Genomic DNA, 25,864 nt, shown 5'->3' on the forward strand with positions numbered 1-25,864 from the left:
TGTAACAATAAGTGGTCACAACTGAAATGTAACAATTATCAACACAATGAAATGTAAGAATAACAGTAACAAATGAAATCTAATAATAATGGTTACAACTGAAATGCAACATTAATGGTCACAACTGAAATGTAGCATTAATGGTACAATTGAAATGTAGCAGTAATGGTACAACTGAAATGTAGCATTAATGGTACAACTGAAATGTAGCATTAATGGTACAACTGAAATGTAGCATTAATGGTACAGCTGAAATGTAGCATTAATGGTACAACTGAAATGTAGCATTAATAGTACAACTGAAATGTAGCATTAATGGTACAGCTGAAATGTAGCATTAATGGTACAACTGAAATGTAGCATTAATGGCCACAACCAAAATTTATTTGTAATGGCTACAACTGAAATATAACAGTATTGTCCACAAATGAAATGGAACAATGATCATCACAAGCAAAATGTAACAATAAGAGCCACAAATGAAATCTACCAATATGGTTATAAATGAAATGTAGCAGTAATAGTCAGAACTGACATGTAACTGAACTGGCCTCAACCATTAATCTCAGAAATAAAATGTAACAGTAATGGTCACAAAAGAAATTTAACAGTAGTGGCCACACAAAAAATTTATATAACAATACTGGTCATAAAAGAAATTTAACAGTAACGGCTACAAATAAAATATAACAATATTGGTCACAACTAAAATTTGAGATTTCTGGTCAAATGAATTATGTACATCAGATGAAATTGATGTTTATATTAAAATTCTGGGAAACACATTCTATAAACACATTGCAGAAAGCATATTTTTCACTTAAATTATGTTTTATCCAAGAATACCTACCTGATCACATTAACATTGATGTTGACTACATTCGAAATCCAGCCCTCCCAAAAGACTGTTGGAAAGACAGGAAATGTATATGTTATATTCACAAAGGGCAATAATTCTTGTCTATTACCTCCCTTACCACTACCAGATGGTGCTAGTTTTAAACAGTGTGGAACATCATGAATGAGATGCTCACACTGCTGGAAGGATGTGAGGGTATTAAAGTAATGTGATCAGGTAAGTGTTCTAGGAGAAACAATATACTGTGATATTTGTTTTCTCATGTGTTCCCTGATCACATTAACATTAGAATAGGTAATAGTACGGAATGTTGAGCATCATGTCTATACCTCGAGTAACCTTTGCGGGAAGAAGGTTATACTCCCCATGTGAGGGATAATCCATTCTTATAACTTGCAAGCAGGACAACCAGAAGTGACATGATTTAAATCTAGGAAGAATAATAAATGAAATCTTCTTACTATATAAAATTTTCACATGAATCCAGCGAAAGCTGTATATGGTGCCCATCCAGAGGTTGTGCTGATGTCAGTTGGGTCCGATACGGTAGCTGGTTGTGCAATGAGATCCAGAGTGCATCAATGTGGCACTAAATCTTGTAGGTAAGAACTGTAGAAGGTCAACTGCGCATGCCAGGCGATGGTCTCAACAAGATCTTGGATAGCCAAAGTCAAGGCTTGCAGAAATTGCTCTGACCTCATAAGCTAAGATTTTCATGAGGCAACTCTAAGTATATGTCAGAGTAAGCTATGCGAATTACCCACTTTAGCCATGATGAGAGGAATTGTGGGGTTAAGTCCACTTTAACTATTTAAATGGAAGAAAGAGATGCTTTTGAACTACACGAATTGGCTCAGTTGGCTTTAGATAAAGCTTAAAGCATGTTCCAGATCATTTTTGAATGTGTCTAGTGATGTGTCAATACAGAACAGCTGTCAGATGATTACTTTCTGATTGCCCACTGATGGCAACGTATCCTTGGCAACAGGAGTATTGGTAGTGTTAGGCATGCAGATAAATTCATCACTAAGGTTCTCACAATGTTAACATTCAATGGCTGTACATGAAGCAGCACAGGACAACATGATACATACTGTCACTGAATGTCATGATACATGCTGTCACTGAATGTCATGATACATACTGTCACTGAATGTCATGATACATACTGTCACTGAATGTCATGATACATACTGTCAATGAATGTCACGATACATAATGTCACTGAATGTCATGATACATACTGTTACTGAATGATACGGACCTAGAACCGGACAGCTGGATAATATGGTTGGTACATGATATGGCAGCAAACTGAGGTGAGACTAGATGACATGACTCATTCATATGCCACCCGACTTACGTATCTGAAGGCCATGCATGGACACACAGGTGGACTTAAGCCACTGAGCTGCCTAGAATTGGATACTCCTTTAAAGTGTCAAAACTCTCAACTGATACAGATGATAAAAGGACTGGGAAAAATCAACCATAACTAATCACCCCTATCATCGCATGCCATACCAAGTAATGCACTTGTAACTCTAGGAATGGCATAGACAAAGAGAAGTCACAGTTCTCCATATGTAGCTTTAGGTAAAGGATGTTGTCTCTTCAGGTTGTTTTTTTTAGGGGGGGAGGGGGCCAATGTGTCACCCAATAGGCTGGCAAAAGACTGAGAATTAGGTTGAATGAAAAAATAATTTTCAGTTGTAATTAGTTGTAGAATAATTTTTAATATATCCAAAAATATCAAACTCCTCAATGGATGGGATAAATTAGCACCAATTATCATGTGTTTTCAAGCTTAAAACTGGTGATGCCAAGGGAAGATAATGGAAAACAGTTATTGCCCCTTGTCTATAGACCGGAAAGATGAATTTTCATCTTTTGGGAAGACTGGATTTGAGAGGTAGTAGAATTTCTATCCCTAATGTTAATGTGACTGGGGAATGTAGTCTAGGAGAAAAATATATTCTAAAAAACGTTTTTATTACAGCAAAGCTTCAAAGGTAAAATGACCAGTTTTAAACAAAACTGTTTTCATTAAAGTATTTTACCTTGCATATGTGTATATCGTTCACATTTGCAACTGTTACCATATGTTTTATTGATTACCTTTAGTTACTCACAAACATTTAACAAGACGCAAAAATATGTCAATTTTTGTCAAATGAACATGATCCATATTCTAAGAACTATTTTTGATTTTTTACTTGGAAAGTTTAGTTAGTCATTATTTATATCTCTGAAAAGCTACAAATTAGAATCAAGCTGCCAAATATAATCACCTGTAAGTTTGGTCCAGCAACATTTGACACAGACCCTGAACTACCATAATATCGGCAGGTCATGATCTACAGTCTTTGTTCTATTTGATGAGTCATACTATATTGCACAAACCCAGATTTGCCAGTGTTTTATGTAACAGCCGATCTGGGTCTATGCAATTTGCAGTTGGATTTGAACTATAAGTAATTATATATGTTAACTATTTAACTTCTGTGTTATGTGTGTGTGTGTGTGTGTGTGTGTGTGTCAGTGTGTCAAATTCACAAGGTCATCTGACTGACTCTGGACTGGTAAAGCTAATCCAAAACAAATAACTGACAATCTTTCTTACATCTGACCGGGATACATCAGCTAGCATTGTCCAGTAGTCCTTGGTGACAATGTACAGAACTAGAATCGCTGTGAAGAATCCAACATGCTTGATACTGAAATGTAAGTAAAACTTCTATGTAGTGCATTTTGATACTGAAATGTAAGTAAAACTTCTATGTAGTGCATTCTGATACTGAAATGTAAGTAAAACTTCGATGTAGTGCATTCTGATTCTGAAATGTAAGTAAAACTTCTATGTAGTGCATTCTGATACTGGTGGTGCACCACAGTTTCGTATTTTGCATTAGGATTTTAAAGAAAAAGAATTTTCCCGGCTTTCCTCACTGGTTATACTGGCTATTTAAAAAAAGACCTTGTTTATCATAGGTATAATTCAAAGAACCTTTAATTCCCTTTATTTTGGTGTATGACTGATGGGTGTAATATGGGCTATAGAGTATACAGCTTGGCCTTACTCCAGATGTGCACCTTTCAAAAAAGTGCTGGCTCCACTTGGTCATTATCACTTCCTGAACTTCAGAGGTAAATTGTATAAAAAAGAACCGATTAACTTTTTTTTACATTTTATATATTTGGTAATTCATTTATTGCACTTTCAGAAGCTGGTATTGTCTAGTCTGGCAAAATTCATTTTCCCTATTTTAATAGCTGCTATGGATAGTGTACTTTAGACTAATTCAGGCTGATTTTTTAGCACAAGGAAGGATTCATTTTAGTCAGCAGTGTGTTTAAATCATGTACAATTTCCAAAAGTACATATCATCCACATTACATTAATGTAGCATGGAGGTATGCCAACATTCTCTCCACTGTGCATGTTTTAAGTGCAAACAAATTCACCTTACATACGTCACTCTCTCAAAAGTACATAATAACTGGTGAGTGCCCCCACTGAAATGTAAGTAAAACTTCTATGTAGTGCATTCTGATACTGAAATGTAAGTAAAACTTCTACGCAGTGCATTCTGATACTGAAATGTATATGCAAAACAGCTCTGTGATGCAATCTGATACTGCAATGTATGCAAAATGGCTCTGTGATGCATTCTGATACTGAAATGTAAGTAAAACTTCTATGAAGTGCATTCTGTTATTGAAATGTAAGTAGAACTTCACTGTAGTGCATTCTGATACTGAAATGTTTATGCAAAACAGCTCTGTGATGCATTCTGATACTGCAGTGTAAGTAAACTTCTCTGTGATGCATTCTGATAATGAAATGTAAGTAAAACTTCTCTGTAGTGCATTCTGATACTGAAATGTTCATGCAAAACAGCCCTCTGATGCATTCTGATACTGCAATGTAAGTAAAACCTCTCTGTGATGCATTCTGATAATGAAATGTATGTAAAACTTCTGCATAGTGTATTCTGATAATGAAATATATGTAAAACTTCTCTGCGGTGCATTCTGAATCTTAAATGTTAATAAAAATTGGTTTCTACTGCATTCTGACACTGAAATGTGTGTAAACACTTCTTTGCCATAAAGATACTAAAATGCTTACAAATATTGTTTGTCCACAATAAGCGGATTTTGTGCAATCATGCTTCTCTGGGCAGGTGGATGGATGTATCAAAGGACAGATACTGTTATGTAAATTTAATTTAATTGTTTTTTTGTTGTTTTTTTTTTAAATTTTATTTTATGCTATTGTAAAGTAATATTGTACGCTGGACTTGACCTTGTTAAAAATTGAGTTCTTTTCTGCTTGACCTGACTGACTTTTTTTAAAATTTTATTTTATGCTATTGTAAAGTAACATTGTACACTGGACTTGACCTTGTTAAAAATTGAGTTCTTTTCTGCTTGACCTGACTGACTTTTTTTAAAATTTTATTTTATGTAAACAACTAATACATAGCTAATTTATTCTCTCTGTGCATGGGTTTGATATCAGGATCATTATTAACAGAAGTAAATGTTTATTTGGGTCAAAGTTTTGGAGTTTCCTAAGTGAATTATACATAACCCAGGTTATTGTCCTGTCAACATCAGGATCATTCTATAAGGTTATTTTCCATAAGGTAATTTTTTTTACAGAAATGCTAATTGTGACCTGAGGTTAAGTAGAGAACTATATAATCTTATGATTGTGAGGACTTGGTCATTCGTGCTTTAACATCTAGCACTTTCAAGTTGTATTATACGTTGTGACCAGTATTTTTATTTATTTCGGGCTGGAATCTTTTTTTGTTGAAGTTATTGAATTCAAGTGATTATTTTCTCTGGAAATACAAAAGTGCTCTGATAAAATTCTTGGATAGACATTCACTGGAATTTATACTGAATTCAAACCTGGAATTATATTTCTTTTATTCAACAAAAGACTGCTGACACATCAACACTTTAATAGCTATCACAGAAACGTCATCAACTTAAGTTTTGGGATTTTTTCTGTACTTTTACTGAATTTTATTCAGGACTTAAAATTACTAGGACTTGTGGCTGTAATTCCTGGATTATTTTTGGGATTTAATTTGCAATTTTTTAAGTTCTTTTCTACCATTTTCACTCTTAATTCTAGGGAAATAAATTATTTGTTACATTTTACAAAGTGTGTTGTCTTTCACTCTTTTCTGTTACTTATTTTAAGAGCATAGACTTGTAACAACAGATACACAGTATCATACGAAGATTCCCCATCTGCAAGCAGTTCAGCATAAAAGAACCATTCTGTATTTATTTAATCTATACTAGATATCACAGATCTGAAACAGAAACAATCCGATGGAAGAAAACAAATTTTATCATGTGACACTCATGGTTAAAATTTACAGTAAATACTGCTGGACTGGCCCCCTTGCAAAATCAGTGACATTCTAACCAGATGAATAACATGTACCGAAAGTTAAACAATGAAGAATCAATAATATTTGTGGTTGGATAAGGCAATTTAGACCAAAACAAAAAAAAAGAACACAATGTGCATCCTACCTGAGAGTACAGGTGAATGATAATCCTGTGATAGCTAACCATAACCACCACTGTAATGAAAACTCCCTGCAAAATACAAAGGAAAATGTTTATAATTCAACATGGATAACTGGCTGTTCATGCATACCACAACAAACAAGCATATATATGAACCAACTCTGTGATAAATACATAGGCAGAACATCCAAAATTATTTCCTTTAATAATGTTTTCTTGCAGAAAATGACTGCACTTGTGCTTTGTTGGGTAATGCGATGTAACAGTTAGTCATTCGGAGTGTATACCTGTACAAATCCACTTTTAGTTCTAGCAAACTTTTAGTTCCAGCAATGCTAAACATGCCAAACAGATATTATCTTCACTCTAGTTGCATGTGCAAGCTTTACCTGCATCATAGATTGCCATTTGCTGCCATGAAAATGACAAATTTTCATATTTGTAAAGGTATGTTACCTTGTGTTATTTTTCATTAATATTAATTCTTAAATGAACAATAACATTTTCATAATTGTTATCCTTATTTAATATTATATTTTGTTATGCTTTGTACAGCTTGGAATATCACTGTTGATAATTAAAGTAGAACATTTATATTACACGTTCATTATGATACTGCAAACAGTTTTTCAACCATTGCATTTAATATTTTATACACCATTCAAATACATCTTAAATTGTATTAAAACAATGTTTTGTATGATTGTGTGCCATTGTAATAAAACAAAGTTTTGTATGATTGTGTGCCATTGTAATAAAACAAAGTTTTGTATGACTGTGTGCCATTGTAATAAAACAAAGTTTTGTATGACTGTGTGCCATTTGCGATGAAAAAGAAAGGACTGTTTGTCCATTCTCTCTCATGGCACCATGAAACTGAAAAATGTTCATATTTCTACAGATCAGTAAAGTTATGTAACCATACAACTTGTTTTCCGTCTCCTTTGAACCCCCATTACACAATGCTGATTTAGATACATACAAGACTGATACAAATATATGCATGGCTGATACAGATACATTTGTGACTGATACAAATACATGCATGACTGACTCAGATACATATGTGATAGTGCTGGTTGTGGCACCTCTATCAGTGACGTTATTGGTGGTGGCAGTAATAGTAATGGTGCTACCTTTAGTACTTGTTGTGATATTATTGACAGCAGTTGTAGTAGGTAAAAACAGAAGCAGAAGTAGTTTAACATGACCTGTGTCCCAGGTTACTGAATTTAAGATGACATACCTGTGTCCCAGGTTACAGAATTTAATATGACATACCTGTGTCCTAGGTTATGAAAGTTAACATGACATACCTGTGTCTCAGGTTACTGAATTTAAAATGACATACCTGTGTCCTACGTTACTGAATTTAAAATGATATACCTGTTTCTCAGGTTACTGAATTTAATACGACATACCTGTGTCCCAGATTACGGAATTTAAGCAGACTGAGAATGGACAGACACAAGAAGAACAACAGCATTCCTTCCATAAGCATGAACCTTGACTGAACCAGCAGGGCATTATCTTAAAGAAAGAAAATGAACCTTGATTGAATCTGCATGGTGTTATCTTAAAGGAAATTAATTTTGATTGAACCTGCATGGTGTTATCTTAAAGAATGAATATAAGCCTTGACTGAACCTGCATGGTGTTATCTTAAAGAAAGAAAATTAACCTTGTCTGAAATAGTGGAGCATTATCTTAAAAGGTAGGAAATGAATGTAGACTGAACCAGCAGGTTGTTATCTTAAAGGAAAGAATAAACTGCATGTGTAAGCTGTGACAGAAATAAAGATTGAAAATAAATCAGGCAGCAGAAGTCATACAGTGGAGCATTTAAGTACATTTGTGATATCAATATTGACTTTTATGTTGCCAGTAAAATGGATATTTGCAACAGAATAAAAAGAACACCATTGGGTCATCAGATACTGTTGTGTCTATTTTAACTCCAAATATACTTATATATTTTAACATCCCCAGGTCCTTGTATACAAGATGGTTCCTATTCTAATACCAGAAGATCTTTGAAGACTCAACTGTTGTTTCTATTTTAACACCCCAAGATCATTGTATACAAGACTGTTTCTATTTAACACCCACAAGACTTTTTTTTTATCTACTTTAACACCCCAAGATCACTGTATACAAGACTGTTTCTATTTAACACCCACAAGACTTTTTTATATACTTTAACACCCCAAGATCACTGTATACAAGGCTGTTTCTATTTAACACCCACAAGACTGTTTTATATATTTTAACACTCCAAGATCATTGTATACAAGACTGTTACATAGCTGCCAACCTTCCAGGCTCACAATTAGTGAAAATAGGGATAAAAAGTCGTGAATTTGGACATGAATTCGTGAAAAATACCATGACAATAACTCCATCGACACTGACCGTCAATACTACACTATATCAAGTTCGCAAAATAAAAATAAAACACTACTAATATGCTGAAATATTTATTTATCAAGACATGATACTATGGCAGACTTGAACTTTCTCAACTGTTTGATCGTAAATATGTTTTCTAAACAGTTCCGACTTTTTGCCTGCTGGTTGATCTTGGTGACTAAAATTGCTGACAAATTTTCTGCAGCTAAGGAGGCCCTAAAGTCTGTCTTATTTTTCCTCACTAAAAAAATACTCTTTCACTGTCACTGTTGCTGTGAGGAATGCACAGGAGCTGCAGCATTTTTGGTTCTTCCACTGAAAAATTTGGAAGCGATTTTTGAGTCCGGTAGAGGTAGATTGTGTTTGACAAGAAAACTCACAAATAATGCTTCAGTGTTGGTAGCCTGCAGGTTTCCGCCAATGGTTTAAAATATTCCAGAGCTGAAATCTGCGAATTCTTAATTTTCCCAACTTCTATGTGTTTTTTGCAACCGACATGCTTCCTCACATCGTCTCTGCAATGGCACACTGAGTGTAAAAAGCATGATGAATATCAACGTTTAATTGCAGAATGCACGGCCAATTTTTGATATATTCCAAATTAAACTTCACTTTTTTGAGTAATACATTTCTTTTTCCTTGGTGGTAAAGACATTTTCAAGATCTTACATGCGATGCTGAACGGTAACTCAAATCAGTGTTGGTGATGCATGCGCGGAGCTAAATTCCGGTTAGACCCCAGTTTCTCTCAAAAGCATTTGTAAAACTACTCTTATACATAGAGATTATAATAGACTAAAATGCTTGCTACCAGGCCAACTGTACTAATCGATTGTAGATCTACTAATATCGTGACCAGCAGTACCGGACCGTTTCAGCAACTACGAATATCACGACTAGCGCTTAATGGGAAATCGCTTACTTTATTAAAGATTTAAAATAATTGAGGATTGGAGAATTTGTGAATTTTTGGCTTGCGGCGTGAATCCGTGAATCGCTGAAAAAGTCATGAAATTCACACCTAATTCGTGAGGGTTGGCAGCTATGCTATTATGTCTATTTCAACACAAAATCCTTGTGTACAACACTGTTTTGTCTATTTTAACATCAGAAGTTCCTTATTTAGAAGACCACTGTTCCTATTTTGACACAACAAGATCCTTGTGTACAAGACTGCTTTGTCTATTTCAACACAAGATCCTTGTGTACAAGACTGCTTTGTCTATTTCAACACAAGATCCTTGTGTACAAGACTGTTTTGTCTATTTCAGCACAAGATCCTTGTGTACAAGACTGTTATTTCTATTTCAACACAAGATCATTATATACAAGACTGTTTTGTCTATTTCAACACAAGATCCTTGTGTACAAGACTGTTTTGTCTATTTCAACACAAGATCATTGTGTACAAGACTGTTTTGTTTATTTCAACACAAAATCATTGTGTACAAGACTGTTATGTCTATTTCAACACCAAACAAAACCTTGTATACAAGACTGTTTTGTCTATTTCAACACAACATCCTTTGTGTACAAGACTGTTTTGTCTATTTTAACACAAGATCCTTGTGTACAAGACTTTTATTTCTATTTCAACACAAGATCCTTGTGTACAAGACTCTTTTGTTTATTTCAACACAAAATCACTGTATACAAGACTGTTATGTCTATTTAAACACAAGATCCTTGTGTACAAGACTCTTTTGTCTATTTCAACTAACACAAGATCCTTGTGTACAAGACTGTTTAGTCTATTTCAACTAACACAAGATCCTTGTATACAAGACTGTTATGTCTATTTCAACACAAGATCCTTGTATACAAGACTGTTATGTCTAATTCAACACAATATCCTTGTATACAAGTCTGTTATGTCTAATTCAACACAAGATCCTTGTGTACAAGACTGTTTTGTCTATTTCAACACAAGATCCTTGTGTACAAGACTGTTTAGTCTATTTCAACTAACTCAAGATCCTTGTATACAAGACTGTTATGTCTAATTCAACACAAGATCCTTGTGTACAAGACTGCTGTTCCTATTTTAATACTCTAAGATCCTTAAATACAAATACAAGACTACTGTCCCTATTTTAACAAAATTTAAACAATTTAATCACTCGATTATTCAAATGGAAGTTTTCATTTTGACTAAGTCACAAGAATTATTGAAATGTAAGTTTTCATCGCAACTATGTCACATGAATTATTGAAATGAATGTTTTCATCATAACTATGTCAATTAATTACTGAAATGGAAGCTTTAATTGTAACTATGTCACATGAAGCATGAAGTCATAATTGCATCAATGATTCCTTTAGTTCATTACTGATTTTTCTAAGGCAGATTTTTGAAATGTAACAAATCGGATAGTGATCTATGTTTGCAGCTGTGTTAGCCAAGGGAAACAACTCTAACACACATGACATTAATCCACTAATACAAACAACTTTTCAAACACATGTAGTGAAGCAATTCTGACTTTGATGTATCTTGCAGATAATGGATAGTGGCAAGGTAATAGCAATGAAAGTGGGGACATAACTCTTGTCAGAACACATGTACAAGCCAGCTGTCAGTGAAAAAGCATGACGATCTTGGCAATGCTGCTATTTGAAATACAAGTGGAAATAACTACAAAAAAGGGAAGATAATTCTTCGAAACAAGTGGCACAGCTCTTACCCAGCAGAATGAAAGCTCCAGCAACCAGAGCAGCCCAGCGTGACAATCCTAGTTCTGCTGCTATCTGGTAAACAAGGGGGACAACTGCACTTCCCAGAACTGCTGGGACCAGTCGCAACTGGTAGACAGGAAAGTCAGGCGAATATCCTAGATGATTGATGAAAAAATGGCCTCAGATAATATTGTAAATAACAAGTAACTTAATAAATTAGTTGCTGATAAAACTATTAATGCGATTTACTTGACTTAGTAATTTTATAGTAGAAAAAAAATCAAGAAAAGTAAGTAAGGTTTAGGAATTTTTTTACAAGCATTCATCTCTAGGTAAGTTTAATAGTTACTCATCTCTGTCCTTGCTATATTTAATACAACACATTTATCCACTACACAGCTAACTCTTTTACTAAAAGGCCACATGTCCCTGATGCAAGGTTGATAATAAAATGGGTCAAAATCCATGGTTTCCAACCTGTAGGCCATGGGGATATTTCAGTGGAGCTTAAATGTACAACTGTTAGCATGGGGAGGGACATTAATTTTGGGGGGAAAGTTAAAAAGGGGTCTTCATACTGGAACAGGTTGAGAACCATTGACCTAAATGAAATAGCTGTCCCAATATCTTCTTGCTCAGACTGGTTATGTTGAATGTCTACAAAACTCTCATGGTTCAAAAATATGAATTTATACATCTGTCATTTATTAAATCACACATCTGTCATTTATTAAATCATACATCTGTCATTTATTAAGTCACACATCTGTCATTTATTAAATCATACATCTGTCATTTATTAAATCATACATCTGTCATTTATTAAATCACACATCTGTCATTTATTAAATCATACATCTGTCATTTATTAAATCATACATCTGTCATTTATTAAATCATAAATCTGTCATTTATTAAATCATACATCTGTCATTTATTAAATCATACATCTGTCATTTATTAAATCATACATCTGTCATTTATTAAATCACACATCTGTCATTTATTAAATCATACACCTGTCATTTATTAAATCATAAATCTGTCATTTATTAAATCACACATCTGTCATTTATTAAATCACACATCTGTCATTTATTAAATCATACATCTGTCATTTATTAAATCATACATCTGTCATTTATTAAATCACACATCTGTCATTTATTAAATCACACATCTGTCATTTATTAAATCATACATCTGTCATTTATTAAATCACACATCTGTCATTTATTAAATCACACATCTGTCATTTATTAAATCACACATCTGTCATTTATTAAATCATACATCTGTCATTTATTAAATCACACATCTGTCATTTATTAAATCACACATCTGTCATTTATTAAATCATACATCTGTCATTTATTAAATCATAAATCTGTCATTTATTAAATCATACACCATGCATCAACATCAATGAAAATAAAAGCTTCAGAAACAATTTGACAACTAATTTTTTAAAATGTATCAATTGGTTTTATACCGATTCAGCAGTTGCAATTAATAGTTGTGGAAACCAGCGTTCCCATCTTTGATGGTTACATGGGAATTAAATTTGTAATTATCATTTAAAGTATAAGGAATCTGGCTACTTCTGTTAGTTCTATTTTCTTTGGTCAAATACAGCAGGGAATTTTGCAATGTTCTTTCAGACAGCTGTAAAAATGGATTAATCTGTTTCCCAATCTATTTTGGTTTTAAGGGCTTCCAAAATGATTTATTGTGTACGAAAATAACACTTCCTGGTATGTAGTAGGAATGGGATGTAATAAACCTGGCACCTCATCCTGTAATAATTGGGAATGAGGGGACCCCAAATGTACAAGCATGGTCTGCAAATGTTTTTAAAAAAATTCTTAAATCTAGTTCTATCCCACTATATGTGCAAGATGATGATGTGTCTTAATGGGCCTAAATTAGGATTTGCCCTTCACATTATGTCAGCAAGATGATGTTGTGTCTTAATGGGCCTAAATTAGGATTTGCCCTTCACATTATGTGGGCAAGATGATGTTGTGTCTTAATGGGCTTAAATTAGGACTTGCCCTTCACATTATGTAGGCAAGATGATGTTGTGTCTTAATGGGCCTAAATTAGGATTTGCCCTTCACATTATGTGGGCAAGATGATGTTGTGTCTTAATGGGCCTAAATTAGGATTTGCCCTTCACATTATGTCAGCAAGATGATGTTGTGTCTTAATGGGCCTAAATTAGGATTTGCCCTTCACATTATGTGGGCAAGATGATGTTGTGTCTTAATGGGCCTAAATTAGGATTTGCCCTTCACATTATGTCAGCAAGATGATGTTGTATCTTAATGGGCTTAAATTAGGATTTGCCCTTCACATTATGTGGGCAAGATGATGTTGTGTCTTAATGGGCCTAAATTAGGATTTGCCCTTCACATTATGTCAGCAAGATGATGTTGTGTCTTAATGGGCCTAAATTAGGATTTGCCCTTCACATTATGTGGGCAAGATGATGTTGTGTCTTAATGGGCTTAAATTAGGATTTGCCCTTCACATTATGTGGGCATGATGATGTTGTGTCTTAATGGGCCTAAATTAGGATTTGCCCTTCACATTATGTCAGCAAGATGATGTTGTATCTTAATGGGCTTAAATTAGGATTTGCCCTTCACATTATGTGGGCAAGATGATGTTGTGTCTTAATGGGCCTAAATTAGGATTTGCCCTTCACATTATGTGGGCAAGATGATGTTGTGTCTTAATGGGCCTAAATTAGGATTTGCCCTTCACATTATGTGGGCAAGATGATGTTGTGTCTTAATGGGCTTAAATTAGGATTTGCCCTTCACATTATGTGGGCATGATGATGTTGTGTCTTAATGGGCCTAAATTAGGATTTGCCCTTCACATTATGTAGGCAAGATGATGTTGTGTCTTAATGGGCCTAAATTAGGATTTGCCCTTCACATTATGTCAGCAAGATGATGTTGTGTCTTAATGGGCCTAAATTAGGATTTGCCCTTCACATTATGTCAGCAAGATGATGTTGTATCTTAATGGGCTTAAATTAGGATTTGCCCTTCACATTATGTGGGCAAGATGATGTTGTGTCTTAATGGGCCTAAATTAGGATTTGCCCTTCACATTATGTGGGCAAGATGATGTTGTGTCTTAATGGGCCTAAATTAGGATTTGCCCTTCACATTATGTCAGCAAGATGATGTTGTATCTTAATGGGCTTAAATTAGGATTTGCCCTTCACATTATGTGGGCAAGATGATGTTGTGTCTTAATGGACCTAAATTAGGATTTGCCCTTCACATTATGTGGGCAAGATGATGTTGTGTCTTAATGGGCCTAAATTAGGATTTGCCCTTCACATTATGTCAGCAAGATGATGTTGTATCTTAATGGGCTTAAATTAGGATTTGCCCTTCACATTATGTGGGCAAGATGATGTTGTGTCTTAATGGGCCTAAATTAGGATTTGCCCTTCACATTATGTGGGCAAGATGATGTTGTGTCTTAATGGGCCTAAATTAGGATTTGCCCTTCACATTATGTGGGCAAGATGATGTTGTGTCTTAATGGGCTTAAATTAGGATTTGCCCTTCACATTATGTGGGCATGATGATGTTGTGTCTTAATGGGCCTAAATTAGGATTTGCCCTTCACATTATGTGGGCATGATGATGTTGTGTCTTAATGGGCCTAAATTAGGATTTGCCCTTCACATTATGTAGGCAAGATGATGTTGTGTCTTAATGGGCCTAAATTAGGATTTGCCCTTCACATTATGTGGGCAAGATGATGTTGTGTCTTAATGGGCCTAAATTAGGATTTGCCCTTCACATTATGTGGGCAAGATGATGTTGTGTCTTAATGGGCTTAAATTAGGATTTGCCCTTCACATTATGTGGGCATGATGATGTTGTGTCTTAATGGGCCTAAATTAGGATTTGCCCTTCACATTATGTGGGCATGATGATGTTGTGTCTTAATGGGCCTAAATTAGGATTTGCCCTTCACATTATGTAGGCAAGATGATGTTGTGTCTTAATGGGCCTAAATTAGGATTTGCCCTTCACATTATGTCAGCAAGATGATGTTGTATCTTAATGGGCTTAAATTAGGATTTGCCCTTCACATTATGTGGGCAAGATGATGTTGTGTCTTAATGGGCCTAAATTAGGATTTGCCCTTCACATTATGTGGGCAAGATGATGTTGTGTCTTAATGGGCCTAAATTAGGATTTGCCCTTCACATTATGTCAGCAAGATGATGTTGTATCTTAATGGGCTTAAATTAGGATTTGCCCTTCACATTATGTAGGCAAGATGATGTTGTGTCTTAATGGGCTTAAATTAGGATCTGCCCTTCAAATTATGTGGGCAAGATGATGTTGTGTCTTAATGGGCCTAAATTAGGATCTGCCCTTCACATTATGTGGGCAAGATGATGTTGTATCTTAATGGACCTAATTTAGGATTTGCCATTCACATTATGTGGGCAAGATGATGTGTCTTAATGGGCCTAAATTAGAATTTGCCCTTGACATTATGTGGGCAAGATGATGTTGTGTCTTAATGGGCCTAAATTAGAATTTGCCCTTCACATTATGTGGGCATGATGATGTTGTGTCTTAATGGGCCTAAATTAGGATCTGCCCTTCACATTATGTGGGCAAGATGATGTTGTGTCTTAATGGGCCTAAATTAGGATCTGCCCTTCACATTATGTGGGCAAGATGATGTTGTATCTTAATGGACCTAATTTAGGATTTGCCATTCACATTATGTGGGCAAGATGATGTGTCTTAATGGGCCTAAATTAGGATTTGCCCTTGACATTATGTGGGCAAGATGATGTTGTGTCTTAATGGGCCTAAATTAGAATTTGCCCTTCACATTATGTGGGCATGATGATGTTGTGTCTTAATGGGCCTAAATTAGGATCTGCCCTTCACATTATGTGGGCAAGATGGTAAGTTAAGTCTTAATTGACCTAAAGTGTGATTTGCCTTGGTTTATATTTCTTAATGTGAAGATTCCATTTTCAATCACTAGTAACAGTGATCTCTATAATTTTTATTTATTTGTTTTCCTTTTAATGAATACAAAGACTAATTTTATGAAATACAACACAACAATTTTATTAGAACAATGACTAATTTTATGAGATACAATCTTTGGCATTATACTGCACACCTGCTAGTTGGAATTGCTGTCATCTATGTTTTATTGCTAATTTTTTAAACTTTCTTTATATTAATCATTTTCATATTTTTTTCAGAACTGTTTTTAAATACCATTTATATTAAGATTCACTGTTTTTCTCAAAAATCTATCTGAAGATTCTTGTAAAGATCCTTTTCTGGCAAATACCTGCTCCAATTCTGTCGAAATTAATGTCAGTCTCTAGCCGTGGATCAAAACCAGTGTAATCTCCTGAAAAATGACAGAAAAAAATCATTAAATAATTGCTAGGTAATTTCTCATGTAATTCAATGGAACTTTTTGTCCTTTATTCAATTATTTTAAAAGATTATCTATTTCTTGAAAATAATGTTAATAAATTGAAGGTGGGTTCCCAAAAAAATTCTATTTTACCTGGTACATGTAACCTGATGAGTCATTTCATTACAAAAATAAATCTGTCTAACAAATAAATTTACAAACCGTCAAAATCTGATTGCATAGCAACAGTACATTTCCAGACGAGTAAACTTAACTTAAATAAGATTAAAAACTCTTACTTTGTTTTAAAAACACATGGCTGAATAAACCTAAATTGTTATTAAATTAACATAATGAACATCTACCACATCTATTCTTCAGAATACAAGCAATTTACCATTTGCTTAAGAAAACAAGTTACAACACAAATTTTGTTTTTAAGGCGGTCTTGTATTTTTTATTTGGTGAATTGATAAAGGCAATAAGAACTTTAATCCAAATGTAATCAGAACCACATTACAAAAATGCCACGAAAATTTAAGATCTTGGCAAGAAAGAAAGTTATTTTTGACACCTACCTGCCAGAGCTAGTAGGAGCTTCCCCAGGGGTGGATGAACATCAAAGAAGAAAATTCCCTTCAGGTACAAAGTTACAAACTTGGCAAAATGAAGTTCATCAAAGCTGAGAAACAAACAAAAAGAGTACTTGGCAGCAGCTAGCAAAATACTGGCCAACAAACATGGTACCTCAAACACTGGAATATCATATTCAGTTGGTAATCTGTCGTAAACATTTTACTAACAATGCTGAATCTGATATCTATAAAAGAATCATCAAAATGATGTACTGTAATTAATCATATCCGTATGAAGTACTTGCGATCATAATGTTGCCATTTATTTATACAGAGGTGTCTTGTCCCATATTATATTGGTCAAATGTAAGAACACTTTATAGTCTTCTGAACTTGTGTGTTTTGCCACCTCTTTAAAAACAACTGATATTTTGCTCATTAAAGTCTGGATTCTGTTTTTCAAGAGATAAATTCTCCAAATTTTTGAGAAATCAAAAGAGTATCATAAACATGTTCTATCTGAGGAACACGTAATCATATAATAAAATTTTATTTCATTTATGGGCCCCAATACACATTTTGTTGTTATGTTCACAATCAACTTTAATTGTTATTTTATGAGTGATCAACACGCGTAATACTTGAACTTCACTAAATGGCAACTCAACTTCAGCTAAAAGGGTTTGAACTTTATTGAATGGCAACACAACTTAAGCCAAAAAGGTTTGAACTTCACTAAATGGCAACTCAACTTCAGCCAAAAGGGTTTGAACTTTATTAACTTCAGTAGAAAACTGTGACTCAGATAACTTTACAACAAAATGAGAGTAATTTATTTAAATTACATATAACTTCTACCAAAATAAACAAAACATGTTGAATGGACCATAAAGGCTTTATAATAAAAGTGTATTTCTTTCCCCATAACAAGTAACATTTAGAAAATTAAACTTTTACCATTGGTCTCTTATACTCTAAAAGAGGACATTTTGCAAAGTATAGATCCTCCACTCAAGAACTGAAATCAGTCTAGACATGCATACCACAAGACCAAAGAATCAGCACCAGACCACAAGACCAAAGGATCAGCACTATACAAGACCAAAAGATTTGCATCAGACCTCAAGATCAAAGGATCTGCACTAAACCACAAGACCAAAGGATTTGCACTATACCACAAGACCAAAGGACCAGCACTATACCACAAGACCAAAGGATCTGCACTATACCACAAGACCAAAGGATTTGCAGCAGACCACAAGACCAAAGGATTAGCACCAGACCACAAGACCAAAGGATCATCACTATACAAGACCAAAGGATTTGCATCAAACCACAAGATCAAAGGATCAGCACTAAGCCACAAGACCAAAGGTCTGCACTAAACCACAAGACCAAAGGATTTGGACCAGACCATAACACCAAAGGATTTGCAACAGACCACAAGACCAAAGGATCTGCACTGTACCACAAGACCAAAGGATCTGCACCAGACCATAAGACCAAAGAATTTGCACTAACCACAAGACCAAAGGATTTGGACTAGACCATAACACCAAATGATTTGCACGAAACCATAAGACCAAAGGATTTGCACCAGACCACAAGACCAAAGGATTTGCACTAACCACAAGACCAAATGATTTGGACCAGCCCATAACACCAAAGGATTTGCACTAACCACAAGAACAAAGGATTTGGACCTGCCCATAACACCAAAGGATTTGCACTAAACCACAAGACCAAATGATTTGCATTAGACCACAAGACCAAAGGATTTGCACTAACCACAAGACCAAAGGATTTGGACGAGACCATAACACCAAAGGATTTGCACCAAACCACAAGACCAAAGGATCTGCACTATACCACAAGACCAAAGGATCAGCACCAGACCACAAGACCAAAGGATCTGCACTATGCCTCAAGACCAAAGGATCTGTACTATACCACAAGACCAAAAGATTTGCACCAGACCACAAAACCAAAAGATCAGCACCAAACCACAAGACCAAAGGATCAGCACCAGACCATAAGACCAAAGGATCTGCAGCAGACCACAAGACCAAAGGATTAGCACCAGACCACAAGACCAAAGGATCAGCAGCAGACCACAAGACCAAAGGATCAGCACCGGACCATAAGACAAAAGGAACTGATCTATACTACAAGACCAAAAGATCTGCACTACACCACAAGACCAAAGGATCTGTACTATACCACTAGACCAAACGATCTGCACTATACCACAAGACCAAAGGCCCTGCACTATACCACAAGACCAAAGGATTTGCAGTAGACCACAAGACCAAAAGATCAGCACCAGACCACAAGACCAAAGGATCATCACCAGACCACAAGACCAAAGGATCAGCACTATACAAGACCAAAGGATTTGGACCAGCCCATAACACCAAAGGATTTGCACTAACCACAAGACCAAAGGATTTGGACAAGCCCATAACACCAAAGGATTTGGACGAGACCATAACACCAAAGAATTTGCACCAGACCACAAGACCAAAGGATCTGTACTAACCACAAGCCCAAAGGATTTGGACCAGACCATAATACCAAAGGATTTGCACCAGACCACAAGACCAAAGCATCTGCACTATACCACAAGACCAAAGGATCAGCACCAGTCCACATGACCAAAGGATCTGCACTATGCCTCAAGACCAAAGGATCTGCACTATACCACAAGACCAAAAGATTTGCACCAGACCACAAAACCAAAGGATCAGCACCAAACCACAAGACCAAAGGATCAGCACCAGACCATAAGACCAAAAGATCTTCAGCAAACCACAAGACCAAAGGATCAGCACCAGACCACAAGACCAAAGGATCAGCAGCAGACCACAAGACCCAAGGATCAGCACCATAAGACAAAAGGAACTGATCTATACTACAAGATCAAAAATCTGCACTATACCACAAGATCAAAGGATCTGCACTATATCACAAGACCAAAGGATCTGCACTATACCACAAGACCAAATAATATGCACTATACCACAAGACCAAAGGATCTGCACTATACCACAGGACCAAAAGATCTGTACTATACCACAAGACCAAAGGATCAGCACCAGACCACAAGACCAAAGGATCAGCACCAGACCACAAGCCCAAAGGATCTGTACTATGTCATGAGCCTAAAGGATTTGTACCAACTAGGCTGCTTAGTACAATGCCTAATAAATCTTGATTAATAAAAAAGAAAGACATATCAACCAAGTATGATAGAAATCTATTTATATTAGGTCCCTTTACTTTCATCATGAAACATGGCCACATCTATATAAATATTGTTTCAAACTAAAGCCCTGTGTAAACCTAGTGTTCAGGATCTCCTGTGCAGTGGTCCCAGTAAATTAAGGTTAATTACACTTGAACATTGTGCAAACCCAGCTGCCAAGTCCTCTAGCCATTGATAATCCCAGTAAACAAAGATTTACTACAGTACAGCCCTGGATAATCCCAATACACATAGGTTTACTCACAGTACAGGCCTGGATAATCACAATACACATAGGTTTACTCACAGTACAGCCCTGGATAATCCAATACACATAGGTTTACTCACAGTACAGCCCTGGATAATCCCAGAACACAAAGGTTTACTCACACTATAGTTATGGGTAGTTCCAGTACATAAGCCCTGTGTAATCTCTGATACCAGGTTCTGCTGCACAGTTATCTCAGAACATGAATGTTTACATATACAACACCCCTTGGTACCTCCAGCAGCTAGGTCCTGCTGCAGTGATCCCAGTACATTAAATTAATTACATTTAAGCCCTATGTAAATCAAACCGCCATGTCCTGCTACACAGCAATCTCTGTACACCGAGATATATTTACATTACAGCCTTTTGTCATCCTGATTCTTTCTGCTGCACAGTGATCCCAGTACATGAAGGTTAACTAACACTTCAACCCTGGATAATTCCAGATGCCTCCCTCTGCTGCACAGTGATCCCAGTACATGAAGGTTAACTAACACTTCAACCCTGGATAATTCCAGATGCCTCCCTCTGTTGCACAGTGATCCCAGTACATGAAGCTTAACTAACACTTTAGCCCTAGATAATCCCAGCTGCCTCCCTCTGATGCACAGCAATCCCAGTATATGTTGTTGTTGTTGTATGGTTTAACGCCATTTTTCAGCACAAGATAGGCTATATATGGTGGTCAGTACAATTGGTGGAGGAAGAACCCTGGAAAACCCTGGGAAGAACCACCGACCCACGAAAAACTACTGACAGGTTTTCTCACGTACCAACGTTAGCCGAGCCTGAGACTCGAACTCACGCAGACAGAGGTGAGATGGCAGTGATCCGTAACGGTGAGCGCTTTAGACCACTCGGCCACTCGGGGCCCCCCAATCCCAGTATATGAAGTGTGTAATGTGTAATCCCAATACACAAAGCTTTACCTACACTACAGCCCTGAGTAATCCCACCTATCCCATCCCATCCTGCTGCTCAGTGATCCATGTACAGGAAGATTTACTTATACTACACCCATGGTAATCCTACCATTTCCTGCTACAAAGTGATCCCAGTAATGACAGTTTACTCACACTACAGTCCTGTGTTATCCCAATACACAATGATTTATTCACACTACAGCCCAACCGTAATCACAGTACATAATAATTTACTCACACTACAGCCCTAGGCAATCCCAGCTGCCAGGTCCGACTAAAGAGTGACCCTAGGAAGAGTGCACATTGCATAAAGTCGAGCTCGAACTGGACAGAAAATGGCTTGGACTTTCTCCTCACTGTTGTAACACTTGGTAGCTGTCTTCCTTTCACTTCTTTCTCCTCCATCTCATCATTCTGATTTAAACATATATTTTTCTATTATTTCCATTTTGAATTTTGTCCTGTCCTTTTTCATTTTACAAATTTATATAAAAAGTTTAATGCATTTATGCATATCAGTGACAAAGATGCCTGATGTTCTATCAAGACATTAACAGTATTTATGCATATCAGTGACAAAGATGCCTGATGTTCTATCAAGACATTAACAGTATTTATGCATATCAGTGACAAAGATGCCTGATGTTCTATCAAGACATTAACAGTATTTATGCATATCAGTGACAAAGATGCCTGATGTTCTATCAAGACATTAACAGTATTTATGCATATCAGTGACAAAGATGCCTGATGTTCTATCAAGACATTATCAGTATTTATGCATATCAGTGACAAAGATACCCAATGTTCTATCAAGACATTAACAGTATTTATGCATATCAGTGACAAAGATACCCAATGTTCTATCAAGACATTAACAGTATTTATGTATACCAGTGACAAAGATGCCTGATGTTCTATCAAGACATTAACAGTATTTATGCATATCAGTGACAAAGATACCCAATGTTCTATCAAGACATTAACAGTATTTATCCATATCAGTGACAAAGATACCCAATGTTCTATCAAGACATTATCAGTATTTATGCATATCAGTGACAAAGATGCCCGATGTTCTATCAAGACATTAACAGTATTTATGCATATCAGTGACAAAGATGCCTGATGTTCTATCAAGACATTATCAGTATTTATGCATATCAGTGACAAAGATGCCCGATGTTCTATCAAGACATTAACAGTATTTATGCATATCAGTGACAAAGATGCCTGATGTTCTATCAAGACATTAACAGTATTTATGTATACCAGTGACAAAGATGCCTGATGTTCTATCAAGACATTAACAGTATTTATGCATATCAGTGACAAAGATGCCTGATGTTCTATCAAGACATTAACAGTATTTATGCATATCAGTGACAAAGATACCCAATGTTCTATCAAGACATTAACAGTATTTATGTATATCAGTGACAAAGATACCCAATGTTCTATCAAGACATTAACAGTATTTATGCATATCAGTGACAAAGATACCCAATGTTCTATCAAGACATTAACAGTATTTATGTATACCAGTGACAAAGATGCCTGATGTTCTATCAAGACATTAACAGTATTTATGCATATCAGTGACAAAGATACCCAATGTTCTATCAAGACATTAACAGTATTTATCCATATCAGTGACAAAGATACCCAATGTTCTATCAAGACATTAACAGTATTTATGCATATCAGTGACAAAAATGCCTGATGTTCTATCAAGACATTATCAGTATTTATGCATATCAGTGACAAAGATGCCCGATGTTCTATCAAGACATTAACAGTATTTATGCATATCAGTGACAAAGATGCCTGATGTTCTATCAAGACATTAACAGTATTTATGTATACCAGTGACAAAGATGCCTGATGTTCTATCAAGACATTAACAGTATTTATGCATATCAGTGACAAAGATGCCTGATGTTCTATCAAGACATTAACAGTATTTATGCATATCAGTGACAAAGATACCCAATGTTCTATCAAGACATTAACAGTATTTATGTATATCAGTGACAAAGATACCCAATGTTCTATCAAGACATTATCAGTATTTATGCATATCAGTGACAAAGATACCCAATGTTCTATCAAGACATTAACAGTATTTATGTATACCAGTGACAAAGATGCCTGATGTTCTATCAAGACATTAACAGTATTTATGTATACCAGTGACAAAGATGCCTGATGTTCTATCAAGACATTAACAGTATTTATGTACACTCCTATATCATCACATTAATAACACTCCTATACTTGCATACAGACACACTCCTATATCCCCATACAGGCAACACTCCTATACTCCCCTACAGATAACATACCTATTGCCAAACAACACGCCAATATTCACATACATACTTCACTCCCATATTCCCATACAAACAACACTACCATACAGACAATACTCCCAAACAGACAACACTCGCATACAGACAACACTCCCATCCTCCCATAGAGACAACACTCCCATACTCCCAAACAGACAACACTCACATACAGACAACACTCCCATACTCCCAAACAGACAACACTCACATACAGGCAACACTCCCATCTTCCCATAGAGACAATACTCCCATACAGACAACACTCCCATACTCACAACACTCCCATCCTACCATACAGACAATACTCCCATCATTCCACATAGACAACACTCCCAAACAGACAACACTCCCATACAGACAATACTCCCATCCTCCCATACAGACAATACTCCCATCCTCCCATACAGACAACACTCCCATCCTCCCATACAGACAACACTCCCATCTTCCCACACAGACAACACTCCCATACAGACAACACTCCCACAGAGACAACACTCCCATACAGCCAAATCTCTTATACTATGCTGATAAACCTTCTCTGCCTCTGCATCTCCATCCTGTTCACTCTGATCTTTTTGTCCTTCCATCTTGCTAAAATGACAAAAACAAAACATACTGAAGACACAAACAGAATATGACAATATAACATATAACTTAAGTTCCCATTAGTAATCTCTCCAGACATATGGTGAAGTTCACAATATAAAGTTAGTATTCTATCCTAACATATGGTGAAGTTCACAATATAAAGTTAGTATTCTCTCCTAACATATGGTGAAGTTCCCAATACATCATTAGTATTCTCTCCTAACATATGGTGAAGTTCCCAATACAACATTAGTATTCTCTCCTAACATATGGTGAAGTTCCCATTACATCATTAGTATTCTCTCCTAACATATGGTGAAGTTCCCAATACATCATTAGTATTCTTTCCTAACATATGGTGAAGTTCCCAATACATCATTAGCATTCTCTCCTAACATATGGTGAAGTTCCCAATACATCATTAGTATTCTCTCCTAACATATGGTGAAGTTCACAATACATCATTAGTATTCTCTCCTAACATATGGTGAAGTTCCCATTACATCATTAGTATTCTCTCCTAACATATGGTGAAGTTCACAATACATCATTAGTATTCTCTCCTAACATATGGTGAAGTTCCCATTACATCATTAGTATTCTCTCCTAACATATGGTGAAGTTCCCATAAAATATAGTGAGGCAAGATTATTCATGGAATGATGTACCATAACTTTACAAAGGATTTACTAACATATATAAAACATATAATATAACAATTGTTGTTGTAGGGTTTAATGCTATTTTTCAGCACAAGATAGGCTACACATGGTGGCCAACATAAATGGTGGATGAAGAACCCGGGAAAACCCAGGAAAGAACCACCAACCCACAAGAACCTGCTGGCAAGCTTTCTTATGTACCCACAATGGCTGAACCTGAGACTCAAAACCATGCAGACAGAGGTGAGATGGCAGTGATCCATAACAGAGAGCCCTTGAGACCACTCAGCCACTCCGGGCCCCCCATA

General features: G+C 35.9%; 1 protein-coding gene across 2 annotated transcripts in view; it reads right to left on the reverse strand.

Moving 5' to 3' along the window:
- LOC149777685 (protein O-mannosyl-transferase 1-like) overlaps positions 1 to 25,864 on the reverse strand; it is a 72,705-nt gene that overhangs the window by 40,552 nt on the left and 6,289 nt on the right. For both annotated transcript variants that reach the window (XM_089938728.1, XM_089938729.1), the window contains exons 2-9: positions 24,840 to 24,897; positions 22,191 to 22,366; positions 17,518 to 17,621; positions 16,868 to 16,930; positions 11,512 to 11,658; positions 7,840 to 7,948; positions 6,422 to 6,487; positions 3,483 to 3,576 (exon numbers count right to left, since the gene is read on the reverse strand). In XM_089938728.1, the coding sequence (XP_089794854.1) occupies positions 3,483 to 3,576; positions 6,422 to 6,487; positions 7,840 to 7,948; positions 11,512 to 11,658; positions 16,868 to 16,930; positions 17,518 to 17,621; positions 22,191 to 22,366; positions 24,840 to 24,893 (813 nt within the window). In that variant the 5' untranslated portion in view covers positions 24,894 to 24,897. The remainder of the gene's footprint in view (positions 1 to 3,482; positions 3,577 to 6,421; positions 6,488 to 7,839; positions 7,949 to 11,511; positions 11,659 to 16,867; positions 16,931 to 17,517; positions 17,622 to 22,190; positions 22,367 to 24,839; positions 24,898 to 25,864) is intronic.

This window comes from Sinohyriopsis cumingii, chromosome 17 (assembly GCF_028554795.1).
Source record: "Sinohyriopsis cumingii isolate HCF-2022 chromosome 17, ASM2855479v2, whole genome shotgun sequence".
In the NCBI taxonomy this organism is placed as follows: Eukaryota; Metazoa; Mollusca; class Bivalvia; order Unionida; family Unionidae; genus Sinohyriopsis; species Sinohyriopsis cumingii.